The sequence below is a fragment of the Penicillium solitum genome (assembly GCF_028829755.1).
Source record: "Penicillium solitum strain IBT 25940 chromosome Unknown utg000009l_segment0_segment0, whole genome shotgun sequence".
NCBI classification, from domain to species: Eukaryota; Fungi; Ascomycota; class Eurotiomycetes; order Eurotiales; family Aspergillaceae; genus Penicillium; species Penicillium solitum.
In genome coordinates, this window is record NW_027072128.1 from 2769015 (window position 1) to 2789426 (window position 20412).

General features: G+C 50.1%; 8 protein-coding genes across 8 annotated transcripts; 5 read left to right on the forward strand and 3 right to left on the reverse strand.

The window, feature by feature from the left end:
- Window positions 1–748: 748 nt before the first annotated feature.
- On the forward strand, window positions 749–2549 carry N7455_012128 (MDR family MFS transporter; the record flags this gene model as incomplete). Its single annotated transcript, XM_065606819.1, has 3 exons — window positions 749–1419; window positions 1472–1886; window positions 1950–2549. The coding sequence occupies 3 exons, from the start codon at window positions 749–751 to the stop codon at window positions 2547–2549; spliced, it is 1686 nt and encodes a 561-aa protein (XP_065459985.1).
- A 1837-nt stretch (window positions 2550–4386) lies between these two features.
- cpcA (amino acid starvation-responsive transcription factor GCN4) lies at window positions 4387–5840 on the forward strand (the record flags this gene model as incomplete). The annotated part of the gene is made up of 2 exons (XM_065606820.1): window positions 4387–4390; window positions 4444–5840. 2 exons carry the CDS (start codon window positions 4387–4389, stop codon window positions 5838–5840), a joined length of 1401 nt encoding a protein of 466 aa, XP_065459986.1.
- A 1250-nt stretch (window positions 5841–7090) lies between these two features.
- On the reverse strand, window positions 7091–8904 carry N7455_012130 (asparagine synthetase domain-containing protein; the record flags this gene model as incomplete). The annotated part of the gene is made up of 2 exons (XM_040957285.2): window positions 7091–8167; window positions 8221–8904. The coding sequence occupies 2 exons, from the start codon at window positions 8902–8904 to the stop codon at window positions 7091–7093; spliced, it is 1761 nt and encodes a 586-aa protein (XP_040812242.2).
- A 598-nt stretch (window positions 8905–9502) lies between these two features.
- Window positions 9503–11973, forward strand: N7455_012131 (guanine nucleotide exchange factor VPS9; the record flags this gene model as incomplete). Its single annotated transcript, XM_040957225.2, has 4 exons — window positions 9503–10838; window positions 10897–11150; window positions 11202–11860; window positions 11928–11973. 4 exons carry the CDS (start codon window positions 9503–9505, stop codon window positions 11971–11973), a joined length of 2295 nt encoding a protein of 764 aa, XP_040812336.2.
- A 538-nt stretch (window positions 11974–12511) lies between these two features.
- On the forward strand, window positions 12512–14065 carry N7455_012132 (putative toxin biosynthesis protein; the record flags this gene model as incomplete). The annotated part of the gene is made up of 4 exons (XM_040957321.2): window positions 12512–12703; window positions 12818–12956; window positions 13011–13119; window positions 13174–14065. The coding sequence occupies 4 exons, from the start codon at window positions 12512–12514 to the stop codon at window positions 14063–14065; spliced, it is 1332 nt and encodes a 443-aa protein (XP_040812288.2).
- A 523-nt stretch (window positions 14066–14588) lies between these two features.
- N7455_012133 (ceramidase) lies at window positions 14589–15831 on the reverse strand (the record flags this gene model as incomplete). The annotated part of the gene is made up of 4 exons (XM_065606821.1): window positions 14589–14775; window positions 14842–15358; window positions 15484–15670; window positions 15742–15831. The coding sequence occupies 4 exons, from the start codon at window positions 15829–15831 to the stop codon at window positions 14589–14591; spliced, it is 981 nt and encodes a 326-aa protein (XP_065459987.1).
- Window positions 15832–16721: 890 nt separating this feature from the next.
- N7455_012134 (putative mitochondrial carrier protein) lies at window positions 16722–17776 on the forward strand (the record flags this gene model as incomplete). Its single annotated transcript, XM_040957250.2, has 2 exons — window positions 16722–16776; window positions 16845–17776. 2 exons carry the CDS (start codon window positions 16722–16724, stop codon window positions 17774–17776), a joined length of 987 nt encoding a protein of 328 aa, XP_040812285.2.
- A 635-nt stretch (window positions 17777–18411) lies between these two features.
- On the reverse strand, window positions 18412–20232 carry N7455_012135 (uncharacterized protein; the record flags this gene model as incomplete). Its single annotated transcript, XM_040957368.2, has 3 exons — window positions 18412–18621; window positions 18673–18738; window positions 18796–20232. 3 exons carry the CDS (start codon window positions 20230–20232, stop codon window positions 18412–18414), a joined length of 1713 nt encoding a protein of 570 aa, XP_040812316.2.
- Window positions 20233–20412: the final 180 nt, after the last annotated feature.

Here is a 20412-nt window from a genome sequence, read left to right on the forward strand (position 1 = left end):
TCGCTTTAATTGTTTTGTTTTTTTTTTTCCCTCGCCACTGTCGCTGTTTTTAGTGCGGCCTCCCTTATTTTTGGGCCCGGAACTGAGATGGCGACAATGAGATACCCGCTGTCGCTTTTTTCCCTTTGATCTCTATTTCTCTAAAATAATACCTCCTCGGCGCCAACGACGCCAGCAGTCCTTTGGACTGCGGTTCATTCCTTTATGACCTACGTCTCGCGACTATGTGTTACGTGGTGTGTCGTCCGACTAGATTGATACCACTCTGCCGTTTTTTTTTTTTTTTTTTTGGTTTCTTGATTTTGTGTTTGATACCCTGTGGGGAGGATGGGTGCTCTTTTTGTTTGTTGCTTGAGCTTTGGATCTAGTCTTTTGACTTGTTTCTTCCTGCAACCCAAATTGACCCGTAATGTTGTCTACCGTTATTGTCCCGAACGGCTGGTTTATATTCCGCCCGTGGAGGTGGCACACCTTGCGATAGGTAATACTTAATAGAATCTCTCAGTTTTTGCTTTACATTTCAGTTCTGTGTCTTATACGTAGTCTTAAGCTTGATCCATAGTTGGGTGTAGGGTGAGCACGTCAGAATCCCTTCGGGGGGCGCCGAGGTCCTACCTCATCCCTACCGGCTTACAAAGTTGGCTGTGGAGCACATGCTCGGAGTTGGTCCATGGTGTACGGAGTATGATAATGGGAACTCCCTCTGTTCCCTTTCTTCCCATATGTCCATTCTCGAGAGTCTCGTACAATGGCGACTACAACTACAACTATGACAACGGTCCTTGCGGTCGAGCCCAAAGCGTCCACCGTCTCGTCCGACCTGCAGCAACAGCAACAACCAAACCAACCACTACCTACAGCAGCCTCGACACGAACAATTGAGCCCCTCAACATAGAATCTACCACAGACATAGAAGCCAACTATCCAACAGGCACCAAGTTTTGGTTCACTATCATCGCACTATGCGTCGTCCTCATCCTCGGAGGCCTAGACGCCAACATCGTCGCTACAGCCGTACCAAGCATCACTAACCACTTCCACACTGTCGCCGATGTGGGATGGTACTCATCTGCATTTCGACTCTGCACCTGTGCGTTCCAATTCGGGTTCGCGAAGCTGTATAAGCTCTTCTCAATCAAGACCATTTTCTTGATAAGCATTGTTATCTTCCTCGTCGGCTCATTACTCTGTGCCACGGCTGCTTCGTCGATTATGTTCATTGTAGGCCGAGCAGTGACGGGTCTGGGGTTCTCGGGTGAGCTGGCTGGGTGTTTTGCAGTCATTGTGCACATTCTACCTCTCAACAAGCGACCCGTGTTTGCCGGTTTGATGGCGTGTGTGGAATCGCTTGCTATCATTGCGGCGCCTCTAGTAGGTGGTGCATTGACGCAATCTTTGGGTTGGAGATGGTGTTTTTGGTATGTCATAGATATAATCAGGGGTTGTAGCCTGATACTGATTTCTGGGTAGGATCAATCTTCCTATTGGCGGTTTATCGCTGCTGGCTATGTTTTTCCTCTTCTCGGACCCAAGAACCCGTCAAGAGAACGACATGACATTGTCTCAGAAAATCAGAGAGCTGGACCTAGTCAGCAATTGCTTGTTCATCCCATCCCTAACAGCGCTCTTTGTCGCGCTGTCTTGGGCGGGAACAAAGTATCCCTGGTCAGATGGGAGAGTAATTGCATTGTTCGTTGTATTTGGCGTGTTACTCGCAGCTTTTGTCTTCAATCAATACCGACGCGGAGACTCGGCAGCACTTCCTTTCCGTATTATCAAAAACCGAAGTGTTATTGCGGGCTTCATCTTCACAACGTGCACTAATTCGATGACAAACGTCTTGGAGTGGTACTTACCGACATACTATCAAGTCGTTCGATCTCGGGTAAGACTTCGTGGCAAATCCGAAAGTATAAGAAAATGCACTGACGATGTGATACCCTGCCAGACCCCAAGCGAGAGCGGCTACCTAATGATCCCCATCCTCGTTGGAATGATGCTCGGCCTCTTCCTTCAGGGCATTGGAACCACCACATTCGGCTACTACGCCCCCTTTATGATCTTCGCCTCCATATGCATGCCAATTGCCGCAGGGTTAATGACAACATATGATCTACATACATCCCTAACCGAGATAATCCTCTATTCGGGATTCGTAGGCTTCAGCGGAGGCATCGGCTTCCAAGCACCCCAAGCAGCTGTTCAGACAACACTCAGTGTCGCGGATGTCAACCTTGGGATCGGGGTTATCTTATTTGGACAGAGTATGGGTCCGGCGGTGTTTATCGCGATTGCCCAGGTTCTATTCACGAATCAGTTGTCGTCGAGTTTGGCAGATGTTGTGCCAGGGTTGACTCCTAAGTTTATTGAAGAGCACGGACTGGGCGATATTAAGAATGGGGCTCCTATGCAACGCTGGGATGAGGTCTTGGGTGGTATCGATCGGAGCTTGACCCGTACTTGGTACGTTTCCGTCGCGTTGGGTTGTATGACGATGGTGGGGAGTCTTTTGATTGAATGGCGCTCGGTTAAGCAGAAGCAGTCGTGAAGTATGGGCTGGTGGTATGGAAGGAGGAGCTAGATAGGGACGTCGTATCTGTCCACACTATATAAATGTTAGATCTTGAAATATCGTACATCAGAGTAGTCGACCGAGTGTGCCGCCTCTGTCCTTAACTATGTCATATGTAAGACTTTAATAATCCGATCTGTTTGGCACAAGATGATACCAGGGACATGATATGTAAGTATACACAGACGTGTTTTTGGACGTCGTTTTAGATGTATACAACGGCGATACAAAAACCTAAACCGGAGAGGACTTTTTCTATACATCTGTCACTTTGATAATCGTAGTGATGTTCATTTCCACATATCCTAAAAAGCCCCACTGAGGGAACATACGGCACGTATAGTTGCATATGTATATGCAAGCACTACTCATAGTTGAGGATCCAGCGACCCCATCGCGATGCGCTGGCGGTCCGGGGTGCATTTTAACAGCCTCATTTAGGAAACCACCATTCGACTAGGCAGAGATGTATGATGTTGCACGATATACACGATGCCCGCGAATATCCGCGATATTGGCCTCTCACACGAGGCTTATATCGCCGTTACCTACATTTAACATTTTCGAGATGATGTTATATTGATTGTAAGAAGATCGACAAAAGTCTAGATTTAAAGATCAACTGTTATCCTAGGCAATCATGATGACATTTCTTTTTTTTTTCAAGGCTATCACCACATGTAAGGTGTCCTCCAGCGGGCTCCTATTTCGGCGTAGCCTCGGCCCTCGCAAGGTACGTCGGCATTATGAAAATCCACACACATAAAAAAAAAATCAATTAATTGGGTCTGGACTACTCCGTACGGAGTGTTCCGTACAAAGTACTCCGTATGCTCCGGATAAAGTATACCTAGAAGTTGGTTTAAGAACTTTCCAAGTAAATCAATATCGCATTGAGTGATTCCTATTTTTTTTTCTTTTCTGAAACCAAGTAGTGTATATATAAGAAACACTGGTTTATATCTATATAATAATATACTCCGTGCATTCAAAATACTTCGGTTTCAGAGAGAGGACCAAACGTCCCAAAGTCAATTTCACGCCCTTCGGCAAGACTAATGAAACGTGAGCATCTCATAGGACATTGGCCCCAGACTCAGCCCACCGCGGGGACACAATTGGGAAAAGATCGGTGGATCCTTCGCATTTTCCTTTATCCTCATGGAGAACGGCTGTATCTCCCCGAGGAGATACACGGGTATGGTAGCTGAAATTGTTGTTTTAGTTCTTGGATGGAATTGATTTCCTGAACCAAGAAGATTGGCAACGTTGTACTCCGTCCGATAATAATGGATGGTTGGAGAGGTTATAAGGAGTAAGGAGAAAAAAAAAAGAATAAAAAGAAAATAAAAAAAATAAAAAATGTAGGATGCCTGGATATTCCGGAGGGATAGGCATCTGATCGATTATTGGACAATTCGAAAAGAACCGGAGAGGATGGTGGAGACAGGTACTTGAAAGATACTTAGACTATGTAGGCAAATGCAAGCGAATGGGCGGGTATCATTTGATGTACTGTGATGTACTGTGGGCTGGATGGATGCCTTGTTCAATGTAACCAATCAGAACCACGGATCACACTGTGACTCACACCCCGTGACTTTCAGAACTAAGCCCCGTGCGGCTCCGAAACCCCGATTGGTCAGCACCAGGGCACACAGCCCTTAAGAAGTGCCTGAGTTCCCCCTCCCCGTTTGCCTGATTTTTCTTCCTCCTTTATACCACCTCTTTTTACACACATACACCCATATAGACACATAAACCGCCATATTGCTGTCAGACCAAAACTATACTCAACTTCACTATCGCCAAAATGGGTGCCCAATAAGCTCCCCGTCTTTCAACACCCAGTCTATCTCAACTGAGACAGACATTATTTCTTCAACCGGAACCAACCCTATTATCTCCTCTCTTCCCCCTTCAGAGTCTCCTTTTGGACCTCTGAACTTCAGCATCGCATCGCGTAGCTCGAGTTCTCCCAACAACTTTACCCCGATCGACTTAACGTCGTTCACCACGGATTACCACCAGCAACCATGGCTTCCCTCACCCCCACCATCACAGCCCTTGGCTTCCAATCAGAACAACAACAGCAACAACAACAGTGCACTCGAGGACTTTGTGCTCTATCCATCAGCAACACCACACCCGCAACCCCGATTGCGTGTGCCCGTGAACACAACCCATAGACCTTCTGCACTTCAGCCATTCCTGGCGCAGAATAACCCTCGACGACACTCCTTCAGTCTGCAGTTGCACCGACATCTCCAGCAGCAGTTCTCTGGCTCACCTGTCCCAGACCCCAGAGTGACCCAGCTTGCCCGGTCCCCCTCTTATTGGTCCCGTCCCACGTTCACGCACAACCGTCCTAACACGGCTTCTGTGCCTTCCAATTCTCCAAACACCAACCGCCCTCCAGTCCCACTTTTCAACGGTCAACAGAACCACACAAACAACACGCAAACATATAGACGTGTCATGTCCACTCCAAACTTCATGGAAGGTAATTTACCATACATCCCACCATATCCTAGCGAGCATATCGCTAACCCCATCAAAGCGCACGAGGTTGATCTTTTCGGTCTTCCCTCCGCAGACTTCTCTGCTGGCATGGCTTCGCCTCTCTTCAACGATCTTGGTCTGGCGAACGACTTCTCCCCTGAAGGTCCTCCTGGCACTATCTCGCCGAAGGACCTGATGATGGATGCGTCTGTTCCTCCCTCCGGCACTTTCACCGACTTGAGCACTCCCTCGTTCGAGTCGCCTGGCAACTTCAGCCAAAACACCTCGCCCATGTTCACCGACATGGATATTGCCGGCCACGAAGAATGGCCCTCCCTCTTTGATCACTCGTCAGACCACTTCAATGCCTTTGACCTCGCTACCTTGGATGTCGCAGCTGCCTTCCCTACCGAAGAGAAGAAGCCAGCCCTGCCAATTCCCATGTCTCCTGCCTCTCCTCGCGCGAAGCGTTCAGTGGCATCATCGCCTATTCCCGCTTCCGGTGCAGTCAAGCATTCCAGCGTTGCAGGTGTCAACGCGCGATCGCGCAAGAACCTGACGCCCGTTGAGTTCGATCCCAATGATCCTGTTGCTGCTAAGCGCGCTCGTAACACCGAGGCGGCGCGTAAGTCGCGTGCTAAGAAGATGGAACGCCAGTACACTTCTGAGCGTCGCATCGAGGATCTTCAGAAGATCATCGCCGAGCGCGACGCGGAAATTGCCAAGCTTAAGGCTCAACTCCAGATTCAAAGCACCTACCAGTAATGGTGATGCTTTCATCCCATCTTGGTCATTCTTAATTTTGAGACATTGGTCTTTGGCTTATGGCCTGACTTGGTGACTCTGACGATTGTAACGATTGGACATTCTGTCTTGTTTTGTGTTTCCGTTAAAAAAAAACATGTTTGTGTTTCCTCTTGACCCTCTGGGTATTGTGGTAGGCGCGGGTGATGGGTAAAGCCTAGCCCTGACGTCTCACCGAGATCAGATGGACGCGATTCGGTTCGTCTCATCTGATTCTCTTAAAAGTTTTGAGACAAGTTCCTCAGTCAATGTTTCTTTTTTCCTTCAGATCTGTGATTCTCACTTTGGTTTCTCTGCTGTTTCAGCTACTTCGTTTTTGTTTTTTTTTTTTGTTGAGCCGGTTCTGATCGTCTCCCTTCGTGGGATTGACTCGTGGCTATCTTAATATGGTATTTGTTTCTGTTTGAATCAATTATATTGCTCTATCTCTTATTCCTACTTGTAAACCTTGCTCTAGTAGACTGTATTTATTACCTACACCTACCTCTTAAAGTTCATGTATAGCCCATGCCCTCCCTGGCCCATGTTCTGCCCTGATATGATTTTAGTCAAGTGTCCCACAATGACCTATCATCTATCTGCATATCCCTTAAGGTGAAAGTAAAAGTGTATAATCTAATCTAATTCAGCTCAGACTTGCCTTTTAAATACCTCATAAACACACCCCGATCCCCCAACCACCCTTCATCTCATACCATCCACACTCACAGCCCAACCCCCCAAATCCCCTCCCTGTACCAAAAAGCCAAACAGCACTCCATTCCTCCGCATCTCGCCCGCTTCCTTTCAGCATGTGCTACGCGCCGTCCGAAGACTGCAGTTGCTCTATGGATGAACGAAAGAGGGTGGGGGACACTAGGAGAGATGGGGCGTTTGGGGTTCTGGTGTGCAGGTGTCGGGTATTTGAGATGGAAAGGTGTGTTTGCGGATGTTGTGTGTATTGAAACGAAGGAAGGCTGGGTTGTTGGGTGGGGTGGAGGTTTCGGAAGTATCTGTTTCCATGTTCTGTCATCATAGCTGGTGGTGGAGTAGAGGGGAATCATAGCAGGGGAAAAAAGTCAAAGGAAAAAAGGAGGAATCTATAATGTATAGAAAGAAAAGAGTAGATGGATGGATGTAGGATGTAGGAAGATGTATGGGGATAGGCATGCGGCAAGTACCGCGCCTCAAAAGACTCAAAACATGTAGCAGAAATCCATCCGCCACAAGTCTCAGCTCAGAGCATCCGTACCCCTCGACCTCCCCGTCTCCATTTTAGCTGTCCTCGCACCAAACTGAATAGCTCTCTTCTTCTCTCGAGAAACCTTTACCAACCCCAACCGCAGAGCAACAAGTCGTAGCGCCAACTTCTCGGAATCAATACCAGCCGTAGCCTCGATCTCCGGAAGTCCGAACCCGCACTTCTCCCACACAGGAGCGTGCAGCACCCAAGCGACGAATTCTTCGTCTAGAAAGGGGAACCGCGTCTCGCGGCCCCAGTGGGAGAGGACGCGGTCGTCGCGGCCGAGGTTGCGCGAGCCGAGTCGACTGACATCGAGATCAATCTCGGCGATCAGATCTTTGAATCCGCCTCGGTTGAAGGCGACGCCGTGTCGGCCGTAGCCTGCGAAGAGCTCGTCGGCGCCTAGGCCGGAGAGGAGCACGCGGGAGGTGGTTGTGTAAAGGGGGGATGGAGGAGTGTCTGGGGTTGGGAGTTGGGCTGAGGGGTTTGTTTGGGCTGTTCCTTGGCCGCGGGATGCGAAGTACAAGGCGCATGCGATGGAGATGTCCATTTCAGTATTATGGGGTCTCATTAGGCGCTTGACTTGGTCTCTGTGTGCGAGGGTTTCTGTGTAGGGGATGTCAATGGCGATGAAGCGCCATGTGCGGCCAGGACAGGTTGCTTGGAGCTCGATGTGCGCGGACCGGCCAGTTATCCGGTCTGGGCAGTTTTCGTAGATGGAGAGGGGTGGTGGTGAGGAGGGGGATTTTTGTTGGTTGGCTTTTGCGGCTGCTGCCACGCGGGGATTTTCGAATGCTACGTTGAGAAGGTCGATTGGTTCGTTGAGGGGGAGAATATTATGAGAGAGTCTGGCGAGAAGTGTGCAGTCTAAACCGCCGGAGAAGAGAACGGCTGTTTTGGCGGTCTCGCCTGCAATGTAGCCTGGAGGCTCGGGCACGTTCTGAATTCTCAATTCAAGTGATTCACGCAGTTTTGACTCGAGCTCCTGGACGAATACTGAGTCTGTTGTCAATGCAGGGGGCTGCTCTGTTGGTAGTGTTGTATTCATTGGTGGAATTGATTTTCTCTTTGGGTTTTTGTTAGTTGCTGGTCCTGGGGAAGAAGATATGAAGGACATACAACGTGATCAGCTAGCGGTGAAGCAGCAGAGCTCCATGGCAAGATCTTGATTTGGCACAACTCCCTGGGAGATAAAGAAGGATCTTGATAGCGAGCTAGGTCAATCGTACAAACGCCCTCGGTGCCCACTTCTTTGAAGCAACCCACCGACGCGCTGTCGCAAATACTGCAAATTTTCAAATTGCCATTTTCATCGAATCCCTCGAGGAGAGATCGCCTCCCAAGGCAATCCCTGCTGTAGAAGAGACTTGAGTTGACCGCATCATAGAAGACAAAGGCAAATGGCCCAGAGAGACTTGCAATAGCTTCAGCCATTCTTTCAACAGAATCATTCTGATCACCGCTCACTGCCTGTAGAAATAAGTTGAAAACGCGTTCGGTATCATTGCCTTGAACGCGCTCCCCAGCGATCTTCCAGGCTTCTCCGTTCCAGCAGAGCACAGACTGGGTTCCGGGGTCTACGAGTGGCTGTGTGTACACATGGTCACCTCTCAATGATAGCACCGTGGATGTGAAGGTGAGATAATAGGAAAGGGGTGGAGACACTCCATCCTGTGCGTGAATATCTTTTTGCGCCGTATGAGTTTTGTAGCTGTCTGGTCCTCGCTTTTGGAGTAGAGTGCATGTCTCCTGTGTTGATGGTGTGGGCGTTGATGAGCTCAACGAAAAGAAAATCCCACACATGGTGGAGGAACAGGGCGGGAGTGTTGTTTATTCTGAGATGGTTAGCTTGGTAGCTTTTTTGGATATATTGATACCTGAGGCATTAATACATTAGTCATGTCTATAGATCCACTCGACTTGGGCATCCATGAGGTCGCCTTCTCCAGCAGATGCATTCATAATGGATTGTAAGATGTTGAAACTTTGATGTTTTCTTGATAGGTAATTTTTGTATCTTCATACCGAGTTTGACTTTAAAATCAGTGAAAGGTGAAGGGTATCATGTAAGTACCTATGAAGGTACACAGGTTGAGCATTGTTAGAACTACATGCAGGTAGTAGATAGATCTCTGTTGCTGATTGGCAAATCCCCAATGCTGTATTAATTTGTCTTTTTGTTTGTTGATCTAGTCTTCCCAAATGAAAGAAAGAAACCACAAAGGCACTCATTCCTCCATACGTCAAATGTAGCCTCCAGGGCTGAATCGAGAAGCGGACTACCTCGGTTGAATGATGATCCGCATATCAACATGAGAGAGCCGCCTGAGCATACTCGGAGCCTTTATGACCCCCCCTGAATCTATCCTTTTTGCCCGGGCGCATATGATTAATATAGCTTATGTCTGCCACAGAATCCCCGTCCTCTCCGGGTCCCGAGACGAGAGACGTCCCGCATATCCATGAACACACCGAGACGCCGGCTGCCCCAACCGATCTCCTAGCTCAAACACAGGACGAACTTGTGAAACCAGACAGCAGTCAAACAATCCAAATGACTGCGCAAGACACAACAGAGCCACACGCTGTGGCTGCTATCTCAGATCCTGCCACGATGGACTTGACGACAGCTGCCCAACCACCACAGGCTGAGCAACAACAACTTGCGGGGCAGATAGAAGGACTGTCGGTCTCTGGAATTACGACACCCAACCTATCATCTAGCGCAAATACTCCTCCACCCCCTCCGCCACAGAAGGACGATGTCTACCTCAACCCCAACGCAAGCTCCAGTACTACTGCACCAACACTCCCACCTATCGATACAAGCCGGACCCCCAGCCCCGAGAAAGAGCTGCCGGGTGTGCCGAATGATGGTGACCTGGACTCTAAACGAGGTGGTCAGGTTGAAGGGCCTAGGGACGATAATGGCTCCCAGGCGGAGATTCAAAATATTATGGGACAATTCCAGGACCCTGCGCGGAGTACCGACCAAAAAGAGATCATGTCTCCACGGCTCGAGCTTGCTGATAAATTCCGAGGCGCTCCAACATATTTCCCGCCACGCAAATCGAGTTTGGACCCTGCGCCTTCCACCGAGTCCGCGGGTTCCCCGGTCGCTACATCCCCGGAGAAGCAGCCTGTATCCCAACATCCTCACAAGCCCGAATCGCCGGTAGAAAACCGACGAGCTTCCACCTCAACGGTTCCACCACTTCCAGAACCAGAGTCTGACCAACCATTCGATTTCCACCGCTTCTTAGAACAGCTGCGACACCGCACTGCCGACCCCGTAGCCAAGTTTCTGCGGTCGTTCCTCATGGAGTTTGGCAAGAAGCAATGGATGGTCCATGAGCAAGTCAAGATCATCAGCGATTTCCTGACGTTTATCACAAATAAGATGGCCATGTGCGAGATCTGGCGAGATGTATCGGATAGCGAATTCGATAATGCTAAGGAAGGCATGGAGAAACTTGTTATGAATCGTCTGTATTCACAAACCTTTGCCCCAGCCATTCCAGCTCCGCCAACGATACCCAGAAGTGCAAGTCGGAGCCGACGGAGAGAGCTAGAGAGACTTCATGGGCCATGGCGACGTGGCCAGCATCAGGAAGACATTGAGCGAGACGATATCCTGGCCCAGAAGATTCGCATTTATAGCTGGGTCAACGAAGCGCATCTGGACATCCCAACTGTGAGCGGCGGTGGACGCCGTTTCTTGAATCTGGCACAGCAAGGTACGTATTATGGGCTGTTTTTGGGGTTTTGTTTCAACTTTCTGACTTTGCTTGACAGAAATATCAAAGATCAACGGCTACCGGGCTCCTCGGGATAAAGTCATTTGCATTTTGAACTGCTGCAAAGTCATCTTTGGCCTATTAAAGAATTCCAAAAAGGCCGACACATCCGCCGACTCTTTTATCCCCCTCCTGATCTACGTGGTTTTGCATGCAAACCCTGACCATCTTGTTTCTAACATTCAATACATTCTTCGATTCCGCAATCAAGATAAACTTGGCGGCGAAGCAGGTTATTACATTTCATCGTTGGTAGGTTTGACTTCCATGCTGCCCTAGATATCAAAAACTGACCTCTTTTAGTCTGGAGCCATCCAATTCATCGAAAGCCTCGACCGCACAAGTCTAACCGTCAGCGACGAGGACTTCGAACGCAACGTCGAAGCCGCCGTTTCTGCAATTGCAGAACAGAACCGCGAAACCGAAACCTTTGAAGAAAAACCCTCCACCCAACCCCCTCCATCTCAGCCCCAGGCCGGACCAAGCCGCAGGGAAACTACCCAGTCTAGTGACGACGAAACCTCTGCCCCAGTCGCAGGACTACTACGCACAATTCAAAAACCCCTCTCCACCATTGGTCGCATCTTCTCCGACGACCCAGATTCAGGTTCTGTCGCTTCTCAAGAACGCCCCCAGCCTGTCCCCACGCCCCAACCGGGTGTTGCTCCGCCCCGTCTCACCCCGAACGTCTACCAGCCCCCTCGTGCAAGCAGCGAGGATGGCCGTCGCTCAGGCGACGAACGCGCTCACTCCGCCCATGGTAGCGGAACCTCTGCCAAGAAGAATCTAACCCGTGTGCTTGACGCCCAGGATGCCGCCGCACGCCAGGCTAGTGCCGAAGATGCGGAGGCACGGCGCATCCAACGTGCTGAGCACAAGAATGTTGTCGAGACACTTTCGAACATGTTTCCCAACCTAGATCGGGAGCTTATTGATGACGTCGTTAAGATGAAAGAGGGGAGGTGAGTACTTTCTATGCTTGCAGATATTTGAATATTCTATTGAGTTTCGACTAACTGTTCCTCGCAGGGTTGGTCTCGCTGTTGATGCTTGTCTTGCTCTCAGTGCAGAGTAGCATATAGAATAATGTAGCATCTTTGCTTGTTCGGGAATATCATGTCAGGAACAGCCCTAGCGGCAATGCTGTCTCTCACTCGCCTTTGACTTGAAAGTAAATAAACCCCAGAGTTGTATTTGTCCATAAAAAAAGATAACTCGTAACCTCCTTTGCTCTTCCGCCCGGTAGAGGGCAGGGTATAGCTTATAGCTTTGGCGGATATCCGATCTATCTGTGTTAAATTACAGCACATCGCGTCCAGAACAAGCAGAACAACCAGAACTAGCAATTATTGCCGCTTCAAACCCCAAACAGAATTCAATAGAATTTACATATTTATATGCACCCAAGTGTAATCTGTTATGCAAGGATGGTCGGCAGTTGAGCAAAGGGGAATGCCTTCAACCCCAAAGATCCTCGGCTCACTTCCCCGCAAAACCGCGGTCTCTCGGAATTTTGCTGACTTCATTCTCCTTTACATCCATGGATCTTATAATAATTTCGAACTGAAATAAATACAATTTCTCTTCTCATCCAAAGGACAACATTGGACACCATGTCGTCCCCCTTTCGCATCGTTGAGCATGTCGTGCCTACTCAGCACATCAGGGAGTATCCCGGAGCCACGGCCAACGACCAAGAAGAGCCCTTACATCTGGCTGTGAAACAATATATTCCACTGGACAATCCCAATCCGCAACCAGGCGATATTACTATCCTTGCTGCCCACGCGAATGGCTTCCCCAAGGTATGAGATACAAAGTGCCGAGGTTCAGAGCCGCCAGACCCGCTTTCACAGCTACGCGCATTGCGAATGGCGTTCGAAGCATAGAATCAGCAATATACTAATCGTTTCTCGCAGGAACTATATGAACCGCTTTGGGAGGAAATCCACGCTCGATCTAAGCAGAATGGGATGCGCATTCGCAGTATCTGGATGGCCGACGTGGCGCATGAAGGCCAAAGCAGCGTGATCAATGAAGATTCCCTCGGAAATGATCGTACGTAACATGAATGTCTTATAAGAGCAAATCGCGATGCTAACTTCATTACAGCTAGCTGGTTCGATCACCCCCGAGATCTCCTCCACCTAGTCAACGTCAAGCGGGCTGAAATGCCCCGGCCTATCGTTGGTATAGGGCATAGCATGGGAGGCGCCCATCTGTAAGATCCAGCAACCAGAACATCCACGCAGCAGCTAGCTAATATACCCCCTAGCACACAACTATGCCTAATGCACCCCCGACTCATCCACACACTAGTCCTCCTAGACCCAGTGATCCAACGCCAAACCACCCAACTAGACGGCCTCAGCCTCCAAATTAACAAGCGCGCGATCGCCAAAACCACCCAACTCTCAACCCACCGGCGCGATATCTGGCCCTCCCGCCAAGCCGCAGCAGAAGGCTTCCGTCGCAGCCCCTTCTACCAAACCTGGGACCCGCGAGTTCTATCCCGCTGGATCGAGCACGGTCTACGCGACCTCCCAACAGCCATCCACCCACTAGACCCCAAGACCCCGATAGACAAAACCGTCGGGCCCCCAGTAACACTTCGAACCCCATTGCACCAAGAAGTATTCACCTTCTCGCGACCAAACTACACAAACATCCCGAACAGCACCAAGCCCGTCAACCGCGTAACACACCCAGACTTAGACGCAACCCACCCACACAGCTACCCCTTCTACCGCCCAGAACCAGCTAGGATCTTCTCCCAGCTCCCATTCCTGCGTCCTAGCGTGCTGTACATCTTCGCCGGAAAGTCGGATATGTGTATCCCCGCCATGCGCGCCGATAAGCTCGCCAACACTGGCACCGGGTTGGGCGGCAGTGGCGGTGTTGCTGCGGGCCGTGTGCGGGATGTCTTCCTCGAGGACTTTGGTCATCTTCTTGCTCAAGAGGCTGTGAATGAGTGCGCTGATGCGGCGGTTTGTTGGCTTGCGCCGGAGATTCGGCGCTGGCGCGCTGAGGAGGAGAGTTTCCGCGCGGCTTGGAGTCAGAAGTCCAAGGTTGAGAAGGTTACTATTGATGCGGAGTGGTTGAAGAATGTTCCTGCGCCGGAGCGAAGGCCGAAGAAGGCGGCGCAGAATGGGGAGTCGAAGCTATAAGCGGGTGGGTTGTATAGCTGCTTGGTTCTGTGCCTGCTTCGTTCATAGCGCCGGATGGAAGTATAGACCATGCATAGTCTGCTTTTGCAGATTATTCTAGCACATGAGCATATAGAATGTTTAAACGCTGCATCGTCTGAATGATTTTCTATTGCTCTCAGATCTTATGGATGAGTACGCCGAATCAACGATCATAACAGTTCACAAGCCTGACTCCCATCTATAGCAATGACCCCGCGCGCCCCCAGGTAAAAAGAAAGAGAAAAAAAAGGTATCGTATATCTATGGACCAAAGCCAAAAGATCCGTCTCCGGGACGAATGTGTAAAAGTAACGACAAGAGGGAATCAAAAACAGTGCTCTGCTCCGAGTCTCACGGCAAAGGACAGACAAGAAGGAGCGTGGTATCTATTTCATGTTATGTTGGGGTGTCACATTTGCAAGAGTGTGGTATATCGCCACCCATAAACAACGGATGCGAGTAATGAACCAACTGGGAGAGAGAGAATGTCTAGATGGCTGTTTCATGTTGACTTCTTGGCTCGGGATACCCCGTTCTCGGATGATCCACCCGAGGTGCGGATCACTTCGGGGATCTGCCAGAAGTGCGCCCAGCGCAGGTGGTATTCTTCTTGTCGGTTGTTGAGGCAGTGGCGGAGCCAGATTCCCCATGTGATATAGAGATAAGCACCGATGCCAGTCATGATGTGCCTGCAAGTAAGCATAAGTTAGTAAACAGTCCACTAGTAATCCATAAAGTCAAGGTTGAACACATACCACCAGCCATGCCCTTCCAAAAAGAGACCCCATGGAAGACCAACGGTGCGGCGCATCCGACGGATCTCAGAGCAGAACACGTTATCCAAGCCCCAGATGAGGAAACCTCCCAAAAACATGCTTAGGCCATATGCCACCATGAACCACATGGTCTTGAGGGTTTTCTCGTCGCGCACGTTCTCATAGTGCTGGCGCTCCTTTGTCGGAACGGGGAGTCCTTTCTTCTGGCGCGCTAGGCGGTCCTCCTCCGTCGAGTGGCGCCATTTGGGTCGGAGGGTCACTTCCATAGTGTGCATGCTGCGCAGGACGACGACGGTGGTCAGGAGTGCGTAGGCGTTCTGGTGGAAGACGGGGTCTTGGAGGTAGTGGTAGTACAGGGTGATGAATACAGCGAGACCTGTGAGCGAAAGTCCGAGACAGACTCGTACGGTGGTGCTGCGGGAGTACGAGAATGAGGCATAGGCCATAAGACAGGTGGTATAGATCATCGAGAGTTCGTCCACTAGTTGCATGGGATCTGTTGTGGGGGTTCATCGGTCAGCATTGCTTTTTCGATCACTTATATATCGTTTTAGGTATTATTGGTCAATGTCCGCCGCAGTTTAACCAGACCTTGGGCTTGGGAGGGGTATAGGGACTTGCATTTGAGGGTCGAGTGGAACAGGAAGCTTCCTGTTCCGACTACTAGGTAGCCAATGAGGGCGACGGTGAAGATTTGGTCATGTCCATTGCGACGGCAGCTCCGTATGCCCTGGACTCCAAGCCACATGAACAGTAAATTTGTGAGTGTGTTGACGATCTCGGCGGCATACTCAGTGGCATAATAGTCCTGGACAGAGGGGTATCTTAGCGTAGTTCTTGTCTCTGTACGATTCACATCTGATCTGCGGGGATACACACCTCTTCGCACCAGTTCAAGGTGGAGGTAACAGGCTCCCAGTATCCATCCTTTGCGGGCGGATAGGGAAAGAAGGGCAAAGACCAAGGCATTCTGCTGTACACCAAGGTAAAGAGAGATGTTAACTCTGTAATCTCTGTAAACTTCTATAAGATGTCTCTCTCTAAATTCCAAGAGAAAATGGAAAAATGAGAAACCAAAACAAAAAAGAACCACCCAGTGACATGACGTCGATTACCCACGGGGCTGATTGGTCCGTGCACTCCGCGAGATGCCGGATGCAGTTTGTTACTTTTGTTTCTCCTTTCTCTCTCTCTTTAGGGCTATTTATTGATTTCGATATCTATTTATATTTATATTTATATTCTTTATGCATGTTTCTGTTTCTTGCATTTGATCTACAAAGCAACAGGCATATATCTGGACTCCGTACACGGCCTCCAGCTCAAAGAGCCGCATGAAGGATGGTATGTCAGTCATACGATAGATACACTATGTAGTTGACTTTGGAATACTATTAGTTATTTAAGCTATAAGCTATTAATTGGATGAATACTAAATTTCTACCCTGCTACTCCGTAGATATTGTACAACGGTTGGATAAGTCAACATTGAACATGGAAAACCAAGCGGTGTGCCCAGGTGGCTTATCGATAGCCATTGCTGACGATGACTTCACTGTTTTTCAACGTCTTTCCTCTACCTCGGCAGACTCAGCACTTGCAATTGCTTTCGATCTTGTTCAATTCTATTTACTCTCATTTGTTCCCTGGTGGAATGCAAGTTGCCGCCCATATTTGGTTGTGACCGTCTTCGTGGAATTTTCTCTTTTTTTTTTTTTTTACGCATCCGGTGGATCTTGACGCCTTCTTGACTGTTACGCATACGCGACGCCCATGGACCTCGAGTTGGCATTGAATCTTTTATCTTTAAACTAAATATATTCACTGTCGCCGACGTCGCGGTTCGACTTGACCCAGCAATGTCCAACAATAGCACATTGACGGTGCCGCAGGTGAAAACGAGCACCTCAACAAGTATGCTTTCTGTCCAAGCCCCAATCATTTCCATCCCATTGCTAATTATGATCCTCGTATTGCTCTAGCCTCAAAAACACCCTTCCACTTTGCTGCTGGTCTTTGCTCTGGCCTTACCTCCTCCATCCTTCTCCAACCCGCGGACCTCCTCAAAACTCGAGTCCAACAATCCCAGGGAGCATCCCTCCTCCCAACTTTGAAGGCGATCATCTCCTCTCCGAATCCAATCCGTGGATTATGGCGGGGCACACTCCCTTCAGCCCTCCGAACCGGCTTCGGGTCGGCACTATACTTCACCAGTCTCAACGCATTGCGCCAAGCCCTTGCGCAATCCAATCCAATGGCCCTAGCCAGCCCGGTAATAGGCGCTAGATCATCCTCCGTCCTCCCCAAACTCTCCAACACAGCCAATCTCGCCACAGGAGCCGTCGCAAGAGTCGCCGCAGGCTTCGTAATGATGCCCGTGACCGTGATCAAGGTCCGTTATGAGTCAAATTTCTACGCATATCGCAGCTTAGTAGGCGCAGGCCGGGATATCGTCCGTACCGAAGGGCTGCGTGGGCTCTTCGCAGGATTCGGCGCTACTGCCGCTCGTGATGCCCCCTATGCGGGTCTCTATGTTCTCTTCTACGAGCAATTGAAGCGACGGTTCGCCTTGATGGCCGCAGAACCCTCTAATAATGGCGAGACACCAACTGCTGTTTCATCCTCGTCAATACACTTCGTCTCCGGTGGAGCGGCCGCCGGCATGGCGACTGCAATCACCAACCCCTTTGACGCCGTCAAGACTCGGTTGCAGCTGATGCCTGCCAAATACGGGAACATGGTGCATGCTACACGCCTGATGATCCACGAGGATGGCATGCGCAGTCTCTTTGGTGGACTTGGTATCCGCATGGCTCGCAAGGCCGTTAGCTCCGCGCTGGCATGGACTGTCTATGAGGAGCTCATTCTGCGCGCTGAGAGGCGGTGGGAGACGAATTCTCAGATGGGCCTTTAGGCTTGCACTCTACCTGCCCTTGGCTATCACTCCCCCTCACATCATACCCATTCCACTTTCTGTATTATAGTCCGTTCAGGCCCCCCGCTCTAGCTCGCATCTTGGTCCGTGCCCAAACGTGCATGCCTGCATTGAGATTGACCCAATGGGAGGTTTTTTTTACACAGGGCTGAGGCCTGACATGTATATTGTACTACATCTGCACATATCGTCTATCATATAATTCCCCGGCCTCGGCTTTTCCATTTATACTAGGAGTATCCGCAATCTAACCGTACCAAGCACCTTTACCCGCGAGAGGTTCGCCAACTCCGTAGATAAGACACGAGACGGTGGACTGGATACGTAAGGCAGGGCGGTACAATGAGAGAGAAGATATAATTAGAATAAAAAAAACAAGGTCATCAGCTCATATCACGTTACTGTACTACCACATACTCTGTGATATAAAAAACAAAAAAACGAAACAAATCTCAACATAACTCAACTCAACACAATTTCAACAAGAAACAGTCCAATCAGAACCGGGTCTCATAAAACAACACAATAACAGCGTCCAAATAGAAGATATACGTGAATCCGAATCTCTTGTCCAAGCATCAATCATAATCAAGGCAGCGTAGAATAGAAGACATTTATCCGAAGATGCGCACCCGGCCTGAAGGGCTCTTCTTCCGAACCATGTAAAGTCTGTCCTTTTTGCGGTCGTTGACTTTCAGTTCGGTCGTCGTGTTAGATGTCTGGGCGAGCATCTTTCCCTCGCGTATACGTCGGGTGTGGGCGAAGAGAAGTTCTTGGAACTCATCGTCAACCCACTGTTTGATGATGATGTAGTTGGGGTCGTGCTAGGAAGAGATATTAGTTTTCGTTGTATACACACAATGAATGAGTCTTACCTCGTCCCAGTCCCAAGGCAGACCGTAAGCCATCAAGCTATCTGGGAGCAAGTACTTGCGATGGACCTGGCATAGTGTCAGTCAAACCCCTTAGTACAAAGAGAGGATATGGTAACTCCATACCTTAATCCATGTGAGCTTGGTCTCTTCCTTCTTTTCAACCTTCTTCTCATCCTTCTTCTCGTCTTTCTTCTCATCCTTTTTGTCCTCTTTCTTCTTTTCTTCTTTCTTCTTGTCCTCCTTTTTCTTATTGATGATACCATCAATCTCCTCCTCGGAATAGCCAATGTTGCGAAGGTGATCGCGGAACTCCTTCGCTTTCCGGATTGCCTCCTCAGCTTGTCTCTGCTTGATCCGCTCCTGTTCAAGCTTCCACTCCTCGACAGCAGCAGCCTTCATAGCGAGCTCCTTCTTCCTCTTCTCCTCGGCCTCCCTTGCCTTCCGCATATCCTCATCTCGAATCTGTTGAACGAGCTTTTCATGCTCCTCCTCTTCTTCTTTCTGACGGGCAAGCTCTTTCCACTTCTCCTCTCGCACAAGCTTCTCCCTCTCCTCTTCCTCCTCCTTCATCCTTGCAAGCTCCTTCCACTTTTCCTCCCGCACGAGCTTCTCCCTCTGCCCCTTCTCATCCTGCATGCGCGCAATATCCTTCAACCTCTCCTCCTGGAGTTTATGTCTAACCTCCTCTTCCTCAGCAGCAGCCCTCTTATCCGCTGCCAGCCTCTTGAGCTGATAGCGCTCCTCAGCCTTGCGCTCCTCCTCCGCAGAATGCTGCTTGTGCTCCAACCGCTGTAGCCTACGCAGCCGCTCGGCAATTTCTTCCTCATACTCTAGCTCCTCTCTGAGCAGCCGAGAATCGTGCGGATTGGGTTGCGGGTTCACAATAATTTTCTCGCGCTCTTTGTCGCTGCGGCCATGAGACTTCTGCAGCTCCCGCTGCAGCCGTTCGATCTCCTGCTGATGCTTCCAGAGATCCATGTCCTGTCGGAGATCATTGCGCTCCAGCAGGTGCTGACCCATGTCCTGCCGGATGTCGTTGCGCTCGAGCATGTGCTGGCTCATGGCTAGCTCGTGGTCACGCTGAAAAGGGGAGGTATCGCGCGAGACGCTGCTGGTGGCGCGCACACGGCGGCGTGGGGCGACCGGCGCTTGCAATATTTCCTCATGTTCATCCTCGAAGCGGTTGTGCCTGTGGTTATGAGTGTTGGTGTTCTTTTCGCTGAACTGGTGCTGCACCCGTCGAGACTGGGGCTTGTTCTCCGAGCGACTCTCTGACTGCAGCCCTTGCTCGTTGAAAATCATCACCGCTGGTGGTGGAGGTGGTGCTAGTGGCGGGCCGCGCTCGCGGCGTCGACCGCCGCCTGTCGAGGCCGACCGGTGCACGCGGGTTTGGGTTGGTGCTAGGTACTCGCGAGAGACGACTTCCGGGCGACGGTGGCGAGAGACAGAGCGCTCGCGCATATGGGTTCTGAGACCTGTTCGCCGGGTGGAGATGTCGGTCTCGAACTCCGAGTCATGCGAGGAGTAGCTGTCATCGTCAAACATTGCTCGCATAGGCATTTTGGCGGGGTTGCGAAAAGTATTGGGGAGTATTGATAATATAGATTTGGGGGAGGTGGGGGGGCGCCCTGATAGAGGGGCCTGTGCGGGGGGTTATCAGGTGCAGGTCAGGTGCAGGTGCAGGTGGCAGATGATATATGTGAACACCAGAAGGTGAGAGAGAGAGAAATGAGAAAAGAA